The following is an 11,390-nucleotide window of genomic DNA, read 5'->3' as shown; positions in this document are numbered from 1 at the left end:
CTTATGTGGCTTGCGACATCAATAAGATGAGCTCGTGCAGATGAAAAGAGACCTAACGAAGAATGCGTTATTCCTCATTTCCAGATTTTCTTCCGTATTCCGACGGTTTTCACGCTGTAAAGGCAAACGTGTGTCGTAAAAGGTAAAAGATGCCCGCGCCGTGCTGCAGATGATGCTTTCAAACTGAACCGCCTGGTTTGTTGCAGCACGAGATGGGGTGGGTCAGACATGAAGCCTCATGATGACACAGACAGACTCAGAAGATAAATTACGCTTGACAATCTTAATTTGTAAACATCACTGATGTTATTTTCTTTTTCAAAATTACAGGAACCATTATTGTATAGTTAATTGTTTTACACTAGTCTTTTTGGAACTTGACTTGTTTGTGAACCTAAAATGTTGGTGTCTGTAGCCTACTTTTTTTTTTTTAAATTATTATTATTATTATTACTTTCCCCTTACCAATACCTGACCTCAATGAAATTATCTTACTTTAATCTTGGAGTAAAAATACAGCGTGGTTACTATATGTATATATATATACCTTAATGCTTTGTGAGATATCAAAATTGCTGCTGTAGTGCAAAAGGTATCCACCAGGTGGCAGAAGTAAAGTATTCATTCATTCATTCATTATCCTAACCACTTTGTCCAATAAAGGGTCACGGGGAAGACTATCCCAGCAGTCTTTGGGCGAAACACAGGGCACACCTTGGACAGCTCGCCAGTCCATCGCAGACAAGTAAAGTATGTTTGGAGCAAAGTTTTTACCATCAAATGACGCAAAAGGTCTCTTGGTTTTTGTGTTAAAAAAAAAAAAAAAAAAGCCGTGTCAAATAAATTTACTTCATCACAAACCAGCTAAACATTAACATTATATGACTCTATTATTCAAAGTAACAGGGGTGAGACTTAAAAACAAATCAGTCACATTTTATTCATATCCCAGAAGCTGCCTCAAAAAACAATAGTTTTTTTTTGTTTGTTTTTTTTTTTTTTTTTGGATTTTTGTGGACAACTAAATTAGATACAGACATGACTAAAATCAATGGGTAATAATAGACTTTTACAGAGTGTGATGCCAAGCGCTGCACAAGTCCGCTAAAATCTAATGGATGTCAGGTGCGTTGCAGCAGGGAAACTCCTAACACTTGCAGGACTGTGGCTTTTGAGGACCAGCGTTGACAACCCCCGCTGTAGGAGGATAACATGTGGCATTCCTAACATCCACAGAAAAACAGAGACATCTGTAAAATGGATGTTGTATTTTTTTCTGTTGCGCATAATCTGTTGTGCCTTGCAGCACTCCACGGCTGAGAAACTGAACTTTGTGTTCCAGCTCAGATTATCATGACAGCTGCATTTTGCTTTATAGGCACCGCAAAACATGCTAGAAATTGCCAATACACTCGCAGCCTTGAATGCACACCATTGCTGGTTAATCAAAGAAACCCAAGAAAACATTATCAGAAAGCGGTGGAAAGAAAGAGAGAAAGAACAGAGCAAAAAATTACGCTAGTGTCAACACTGGATTTTATTCACAGAGCAGAGCTAAAAGAAGTGGCAGAGGGATGCCGCATTCGTCTTTGTTTGTCTGTGCCATGTGCAAAAGCTGCTTTAATTTTTGCATTAAAAAAAATACAAAGCAATGGAAAAATATTTCTTTGGATTTTTCTTTCATTTTACAGGAACATAAAAATTATTGTCCTGTTTTTTTCTTTTTTTTAAAGTAAATTTATCTATATAGATTTAATTACTGAAATAATTATGGGGAACACCCACAGAAATGTCCTATTGAAAAAAGAGCAGGCCTAAAATCTTTGGATGCCAGTTTGACAGATGACTGTACTACAGACAGTCAGTCATTTTCTGAACCACTTAGTCCAATTAAGGGTAGCGGGAACTCCAGACACTGGTTGTAATTATTTTATTGACACAACCTAAATCCTTCTAGGCATGGTACTGAAAAACAAAATGAAACGGTTAGAAGCATGAGTATATAAGTCGAGACCAGGTCGATTCATACAGGTCATTGGCTACGTACACCGACCCACTCCTGTGTCCGTAAGCAAGCATTTTAACAATTACTTTTTTGCTGTGAGGCTGCAGTGCTAACCACTACACAACCATGCTGCCCATATGGCCTTCCTTCACTTCCCGCCTGTACCTCTTTCACATCACACCTGGTTGGCATTTGTGATATCAAAGCCAAACACATCTAAACCCATCTCATGATGGACAAAATCAAAAGTACGAGTAATGGTGGTACAACTCGTGATGTTTCTCTGCCATTTGGCATAATAACTACTTGGACGAGACTTAACATTAGTTGTAACAAATCATATGGAGTCATGGATCTGTATGAGAAATATTTTATCTGACTCGTGATCAATTTGTAGAGATATAAGGAGAGTCTTTCAATGTGAGTCTACAGTCATCTCTAAGTCACAGTGGAGACAGTTACAATCTGGTGGCTGCGGGATGGGCTTGGCAAAAGTTTATTTTTCATAATGAAAATGAGCCCATATACATAATCAATGCAATGAATTGATACTTGTGCAGTAAGAATTCAAAATGGAACTTTATCACTTATGAGCTGATGCCAATAGAAAGAGCCATGTGGGATCATTTTGATGGAAAACAGGATAAAAAAAAACAAAAAACTAACCACTCTGGTCACAAGCAGTTTTTTTTTTTTTTTAAATCACAAATATACACAGTAAAACATTCTCTTTGTTTCAAATATTCAACAAATATTTAACTAAAAAGGTAGCTAAACAAACATGACCATGTTCACCTGGTAGACCAAGCGGGAGAATAATTAACATAAAACTCCCCTGGGTGTCCCAGCCATTACTTTGGCTGTATTTGGTGCTTAAATAACAGCTTCCAGGATGCAGTCACATATAGACATAGACACATAGACTTATGTTAGGGTGTCTAAATGTCCTCTTTGACGATGATAGCCTGGATTTTTTTAAATCTCTCTTTGAGAGCTAAAAAGTCTGGTCAGAATTTCAAAATTAAAAAAAAAAAAAAAATACAATGTCTCAACCTCAAATATGTTTTTGTTGGATCAGTTTTGGTTTTCACTCCGCATGCTAGCTTAATGTTGTTACCTACTCTCTCAGACAACAAGGGACAGGCTTGAGTATATTTGACCTCACTTTTGACATCATGGTTGGGTAGATCAAGTATTGTATGGCCCCAACCCTACTGCAGTGTGCTCTTTTGCAATAACTCAAATCTGGTCATCCTAACACAAACCTTTCCTAACAGAAGTAGTAGAACAATGACAAAATAATGGTTACAAATCTCAGAATAGTTTAGATTTATATAACAAAATATTTCATGATAGTGTAAAAAAGACAAAATTCCATTAAAAACATAGAGACAAGGCAGAGGGGATGTCCGGCGTGGCCATGGCAACGTATAAACATTATGCCAAACTGCGCTATATGCAGTCAGCTATATTACCCAACATCCAGAGAAAAGTCTGGGAATGTCTTTAAACAAGCTGAGAGAACTATTCCTGTAAATTGTTCATATAAATTACAAGAACTATTGTGTGAGAAATTTTGGAATGTGTTTCTTAATGGGTGCTGGAGACTTTTGCACAGCAGTGTATGTTTGATTAAAACTGTATTGGAGTATTTTTTTCAGCTAGATATATTTTACTCGCAACATAAAAGTGTGTTAATGCACTGTAACACAGTAAAATGGGCTGCAAAATGTAAAATGCATCCATTATGAGCACAAGAATATTGAGCATGATATCAAACTAACATAAAAATGGAAGCAATTTGTATTCAGTGCTGTTCTGCTATGTGACTTTTAACTATGTGCTGCTAATGTTCAGACAGTTCTTCAGCTTTGACAGATATAACTGTTCAGGTAAAGTGTTTGCTAGATAAGGGAACATCAGGGTTCAATGTTCATGGTCAAACTCTGTTGCCCATTAACTATAGTGCAGTTCCTTTGCTTATAGTACGCTCATTTGCACACAAATGAATATCACTACAGAGAGCCACAGGATCCCTCTCAGTGATGGTAACTATATACCACTCCTGGGACTTGGCACCTATGGGGACCCTCGAACGGTGAGTGAAATTAAGTTTCTATTTCTAGTTTAGAATGTAAAACTCTCCATGACATGTGGTCTGTTTAAAAATTTAATATGCTGAAAAATAATGCCGATGTGGGGTTTTATACTGGCCCAAAGTTAATTTCCAACACTGGTTATACCTACATGCAAACCAGTGTAATTCTGCATGAATTCACATGGGCCACAACATATATAGGCCCCTCATACGAATGTTGGCTGGCCTGTTAATGCCTCATAAACAAGGACAAGACTTTATCGTGTAGTTAAGTAGTTTTAGTGTGTATTGTTTATGTTGGTTTTGTATTACAAAATTAAGTTGTAACTTACAAAAAGAAAGAATAGGGCAAATGATATTTACATTTTCTGTGAATATCTTGTAGACACCTAAAGGCACAGCCCGTAAGTGTGTCGAGCTGGCCATTGATGTGGGATACAGACACTTTGATGGGGCACTGGTGTATTTCAATGAGCATGAAGTTGGCCAAGCCATCAAAGAGAAGATAGCAGATGGAACTGTGAGAAGAGAGGACATTTTTTACTGTGGAAAGGTAATATATTGTTAGTTTTCACATTCATTTTAACATTAAGAATTCATCATTTTACTGTCAGTCTACATCAACATTAACCTTTAATCAGTTTCCCAAAAGAAGATATACTTGCACGGCATCATGTCTTAAATTGCTTCAAACGCTTTCTGATTGTTTTCTGTTACTCTTCTCAGCTCTGGAATACCTTCCATCCACCCGAGTTGGTCAGACCAGCATTGGAAAGGACTCTGAAAGCCTTAAAACTAGACTATGTGGATCTCTACATCATTGAGCTTCCCATGGCCTTTAAGGTGCCTACAGAATAGCCAACTGAGCCGCCGTCTCATTCAGAAATCCTTATTCTGAGATTTAAAAAAAAAAAAAATCATAAAACAATTTAAGATATAACTTCATGACAACCCATGACATACTCATGGCTGATATACAGCCATGGTGCCTATGTCTGACCCTAAAGAACTACTGCCCTGCAACTTTTAGATGCATCCCATCTCCAACACACCTGAATGAAACGGCTCAATTCCTTCATTTGCATGTCATTCAGCTTTTTGGGACCTTCGTAACAAGCCATTTATTTGATTCAGATGTGAATCTAAGGGTTGCATCCAAAAGTTACAGGATAGTAGATCTCAAGGACCAGACTTGGAAGTCACTGATATACAGTACCATATGATAAAAGTTACTCATACGCCATATGTTTGAGATCAAATGTAGTCAGGTACGTGTTTCCTTGTGATTTAGTATCTAAAAGCATAGCTAGATATTCATGTGAATAGTGAAATTTACTGGTAGTCAAATTAAGACTAAGAAATTCAGCTTCACAATGACTACACTTCACAACACAGAAGCATAACAAGTGTTAAAGCAAAGCTTTGGTGTGTGCTTACGTTTTAGCCTGGAAAGGAATTTTATCCTAAAGATCGGGATGGAAAATACATCTACCATCACACTGACCTCTGTGCAACATGGGAGGTGAGTTTTTCTTGAGACAACAGAAAACATGTGCGCTGTCTTTCTTGTTGTCTGTAGCATCACAACATGTCTGTTATGTAATCATTATCCATGTATGTGGACTAAGGAGTTTTTCATGATGTTGTTAGATTTTATAACTGAAGACACCACATGGTGGCAGAGAGAAAAGACATGGACTATCTCACCATTTCTAACTCTCCTCTGCAAGATTCTGCCATTTTGCCAAACCTTTTTAATGTCAGCCTTTTGTACAGCTTAGCAGCAGAATCCTGTTCAAGTCTAATAACCTTACATGTTGTGTTAATTGTATGTTGTGGTTTTTATGGTATTTCACATTTTACCAAAGAAGACCAAACAACAAAGCACTCTGTAGAAGATCACTGAATACCTTGAATGATATGACTGTCCAGTCTAAAGCTGTTCAGTTTCTTGATCTTACTGAGTGCACAGGCATGAAATGACAGCTTGTCATTAATGTTTACTTCTAGGTATCAATAAGTTGGCATCGCTCTACTAGCGCCCTATTTATCATAGAAGGGGGAAACTGTCACACATTTGTTGTTACAACCTACAATCATGAAATATATTACACCAGTCAAAAATGTGGACACACTTTCTCATTAGATTTAATGTGAAGGTTTGTCCAAATGTTTGACTGGTACTGTAATTTAGCAAAAGCAATTTCGTTTTCATGTTGTGGCTTTTTTTTTTCATTTTATGGCAGATTTTATTATGTTTTATTTACCTAAGGCTCTTGTCCAAAACATTTGTCAAAATTTTGTTAGTTTTTTATAAAACAGTACCAGTCAAAAGTTTGGACTCACATTGCCATTAAATCTAATGTAGTGTCCAAACTTTTGACAAGTAGTGTATTCCTTTTTATTTTATGCTTGTGCTTTGTTAGTACTTTAATAACACTTTGAGTTGCAGTTTGCTTCAAAAAATAAATTTAAGGATTTTCTGATTGATTATTAGAATCTAATTAAATCCAAATTTGATTCCAAATCAGTATAGTTGTGCAAGTCACTCACTGTTCAATAATTTTCTCCCAAGAAAAATATAAAAACTGGATTCATTCATTCTCTGAACCACTGGAGCCTATCCCAGCTGGCTTTGGGCAACAGGCAGGGTACACCCTGGACAGCTTGCCAGTCCATCACAGGGCCACACAACCACTCACACGGGCAATTTAGAGTAACCAATTAACCTAATGTGCATGTCTTTGGATGGTGGGAGGAAGCCAGAGTACCCAGAGAGAACCCACGCATACACAGGGAGAACATGCAAACTCCACACAGAAAGGCCACTGACTGAACCCCTCCCCAGCCAAGGATCAAACCAGTGACCTTCTTGCTGTGAGGCCACAGTGCTAACCACTGTGCCACCATGCAGCCAATAAAAACTAGATTGTCTTTTGATATTCTTCTGAACTCTTATGTGTGTCTTATGTGTAGTTTTAATTCATCACTGTGAGGAGAGGTATCAGAGTTGAATAAACTCTTTTCTTTCAGTGTCCGTTAAATTAATCAGTTTTTTCAGGAATTTTTCCAATAAAATCCCCATCAGTCTAAAAGCTGTAATTCCTTGTTTTTTCCTTCTCAATAGGCTTTAGAGGCTTGTAAAGACGCTGGACTGGTTAAATCTCTGGGAGTCTCAAATTTCAACCGCAGGCAGCTTGAGCTGCTCCTCAATAAGCCCGGCCTCAAACATAAACCTGTCTCCAACCAGGTGACCCTAAACTTTGGTGTTTATATATTATGTTGAAATGTTCTCTAATCCTGTTAGGAAGTGCTGAAGGCTTTTCAGTAAATGTCAGAGCGAATTCCTCTCCTTTCCTTTTTCATCTATTATGTATCTAAATATGTATATTTCCTTTTTGTTTGGCACATCTGTCTCCAAGCAATAGGAGCACTGACCCATTTCTCATGGTGCATTTTTCTCTCACTTACCTGCTAGGTTGAATGCCATCCATATTTCACACAACCCAAACTTCTGGAGTTCTGTCGTCAACATGACATTGTGATTGTTGGCTACTGCCCACTTGGCTCCTCCAGAGATGGTTCATGGTAAGGAGCTTTCAGCAGACATCTGGGTTAGAAGGAAGTTTTAAAGATAGGTAGCTCTTTTCTCTGTCATGTTTTTAAGAGAAAGAAAGAAACACTTTTAAAGAACATATTGTTAAAAATGTTTTCTTTTATTCTGTTTCATTTAGTGAAATTTGATAAACAGCTGTGAAATTTTAAGTCCACCTTTGTTTTCCAAACAAATTTACCTTAAGATGAACACGAAATTTCAGAAATTTTTTTTTCCCACAACAGTATTTTGAAAATGCATCTGACATCAGCAAAACTGAGACTAAACTTGGAATTTCATTAAGCTTTTGAAGATTTCTTGTTAATAAGAGAAACAGGGAGTTAAATTTTAAACTTTTGCCATGGGAAGTTATAATGTGGCAGTCTCTAAGATAAACTAGAAAAGCTCACAGATAGCATAGACTTCCACCAAGCAGCTCATTTCCATTTATGACTTCCACCCTGTGTTATAGTCCTGCATTCATTTTATACATACACTTTTAGATTAGATTTACAATAATTACACAGTGTCTTTGATATAATGTGACATTTGTTGAATGTTTATATCTTAATTTGTTCTCTTGCAGTGGTGAAAATTTCAAAGACCCATATTTTTCCCTGTTCTGAATCGTAGTTTCCAGAATTTTGCCAGGATCCAGATCTATCTTTGATACCTTATAAAACTTGTTGGGAATTTTCCTGTAGTTTTTGGCTATTTATTGTTGAGTTATTTGCATATACTGAAAATGGTCCTATCTTGTAATGATACTTTTTTTTAATGGAATCAAAGTCGGACCAAAACCCATTTTTAAGAAAAAAAAACAACAAAAAACATAGAATCCATCCAGATGTTTTTGTGTAAAGTTGCTAACAAACAAACAGATAAACGCTGGCAAAATGATAACCTCCTCTACCTCCTTTTCAGAGGCAGTAAAGAAAAAGCCCTGAACCCATTTGCCAAACATAAGTGACTGTTGTGTCTGATATTCCAACATTGTTGCTACACTTAGGTTAGATAGACATTAAAACTTTAATTCTGCCATTTACAGGGTGAATTTAAAGTGCCCTCCTATGCTGAATGATGAGCTTCTGGTGTCCATTGGGAAGAAGTACAAGAAGAGCAGTGCTCAGGTGGCTCTGCGCTTTAACATACAAAGAGGAGTTGTAGTGATTCCAAAGAGCTTCAGCCCTGAAAGGATCAAACATAACAGTCAGGTATATTAACCTCCTTCTCAGGATGTTTCATATGCCTGCACACTGCCTGGCCAAACAGAAAGTTGCCATCCTGATTTAGCTAAGCAAACAGGTAGAAGCCTCCTTATGTATGATTACTATATGATGAATTATCTTTCAGCTGGAACAAGTTATTTGACCCTATATTGAGGCCATGAGCAGCTTTCATTTCTCAAAACAACTATGTTAAAGGATGCATGCTGTGGTTGTGGAAAAAAAGATGTTAGTCTGTTGAAACCTTTGATGCCTGATCCGTCGACAACAGCATGAAATGACACCTATCGTCTCATCCCTGGCATTCAAAGGGTCAAGGAAGGTCAAATCATTGACATGTACGAAGCAGAGAAAAGATCCAAGGAGATGCAGAAACTACTAACATTTGTTTAAGATCTGTCTGGCTCATTATCAAACACTATATGGTTGGTTGGAAACCATCGCCTTGAAAGAAAAAATGTAGTTGATAAATATTCTGAATGGATAATGATTTAATGATCACCTAAACATTTGGTGCATGTAAATCAGGGCAAATTTAATAGGCAAAGTAAGAAACATTTCCACGTGCATAGTTTGAAGGGAACACAAGGGATTGAGACTGGACAGTGTACTGTGTAGCCATAAGAAAACTACTAATCAGTGGGGCTAACTGGAGAAAAAGGCTTCCGTTTTCTAGAAAGCATAAAGATTGAACTATGGAGCAATGGAAGAAGGATGTGTGGTCTAAAGATGTGTGGTGTAAAGATTTAGCCTGTTCCAGAGGGATTGGAGGATCAGGGTGTGGAAAGGGGCAGATGAAGTGATCTAGCCGTCATACCTGTGGGACAATGCTGTGATCTGGGGTTGCTGCAGTTGGTCATATCTATGTGTCCAAAGAATGAGGTCAGCTAACTATCTGACTATACAGTATGACCATGTTGTTTTCATTGGATTTTTCTTCCCTGACAGCACGAGGGAATGCCTTCAAACTGTCAAAGAGTGGCTCAGGGAGCATGATACATCATTGTTACGCATGGACTGGCTAGCACAGAATCCAAACCAGAACACTATGGAGAATTTTAGAGGTGTGCTGCAACATTAATTAATAACATTAATGAAGCACAGGATGAAAATAAAGCTGGTGACATTGCAGAAGCTCAATATAACAATGCCGCAGCAGAGATGCTGTAATCAAAGTTAGATGCGGTCCAACAAAATAATGGTGTGTGATTTTTTTATCTTATTTTACACAAGCAGTGTATAAGCTCATGGTGACATGCCTCTTAATTATGAGAATAAACAAAGGATTCCTATCTCTAACAAATGACTCTCTCTTTCTAGATATTTGATTTTTCGCTCACGGAGGATGAAATGAACGCCATTGCAGCTCTAAACAAAAACATCCGCTTTGTGGAGCTGCCAATGTATGTGTGATTGCTGTTTTTTGTGTATTGCTGTGTTAGAAAAGCTTGTTGAAAGACTAAAAACAGATTGAGACATTGTGCTCAAAAAAATTTTTTTTTTCTCTTTTTGATACACAGGTGGAGTGATCATCCTGAGTACCCCTTCCATGATGAATATTAAACTCAAGATTTTCTGTGTTGTGCATTATTGTTGTGCTTGAGTTTTTTTGTTTGTTTGTTTTTTTTTCAAAAGAAAGACAAATCAATACGAGGAAGACACAGCTCCCCCTAATGTTTGGGTACATTTTCATTGTGAACACCAGAGGGCTCTCTGTCATCAAATGACCCGTAGATATTTTAATATACAGTACATAGTTACTGTACCAGCAGAAAAATGAGGGGGTACAACCTCATCAAAGGGGAAATCTGCTTTAATTGCTCTAATTGGCCGGATGATTGGTCAGTTTCACAGTAATAATATTAAAACTGAAAAAATCAAGTGTTTTGCTGGACCTAAAATATTACATGCCCAGATAACTTATCATCATTTTCCTTTAGTGCCAGAAAATGAGAAAAAGAACCATAAAAGCTATTAAAAATACCTACAAGACAATGTTTGGGTCATTGTAGTACAAAGAAGTCTTTAAAGAGAATGTTAACACTGTGCTAAAAGGAAAAGCCACCTTAGCATTTTGCATTCCCACCTCTGAGCTTCAGTTAACTCAGGGAAAAAAACAATACATTTGCCTGTGAGGCTGACTTCATGTATGCTTGAGAGTTATGAGCTCCATGGAATATTGTTATATAAATACTGCTCGAAGCTAGAGCTATGGATTGGAGTCTTCAAATTCAGCAAAGCAGAGTTTTTTGTTTTTCCCCTATGATAAATTTAATTAAAAAAAAAAAAAAAATTGGAACATATATGCAAAATATAACCACATCTATGTATTGAACCATAATTTTATGAATAAAATTTTGTAGATTTTTATTTGTTGAAAAAATTATTTTCAATTTTTTTTTTTTTTTGTAATATTACATAATGGAAAAAAATAAGTACTCCTTTCAGAAATATGCACCCTAAACA

General features: G+C 37.0%; 1 protein-coding gene across 1 annotated transcript; it reads left to right on the top strand.

Moving 5' to 3' along the window:
• Nucleotides 1-4,010: 4,010 nt before the first annotated feature.
• On the top strand, nt 4,011-10,487 carry LOC306770793 (aldo-keto reductase family 1 member D1-like; the record flags this gene model as incomplete). The annotated part of the gene is made up of 9 exons (XM_079259743.1): nt 4,011-4,103; nt 4,489-4,656; nt 4,830-4,946; nt 5,548-5,625; nt 7,231-7,353; nt 7,582-7,691; nt 8,747-8,912; nt 10,245-10,327; nt 10,445-10,487. 9 exons carry the CDS (start codon nt 4,011-4,013, stop codon nt 10,485-10,487), a joined length of 981 nt encoding a protein of 326 aa, XP_079115869.1.
• Nucleotides 10,488-11,390: the final 903 nt, after the last annotated feature.

The sequence above is a fragment of the Telmatherina bonti genome, assembly GCF_933228915.1.
Source record: "Telmatherina bonti genome assembly, chromosome: 2".
Lineage (NCBI taxonomy): Eukaryota > Metazoa > Chordata > Actinopteri > Atheriniformes > Telmatherinidae > Telmatherina > Telmatherina bonti.
This window is presented reverse-complemented; position numbering and strand designations above follow the sequence as displayed.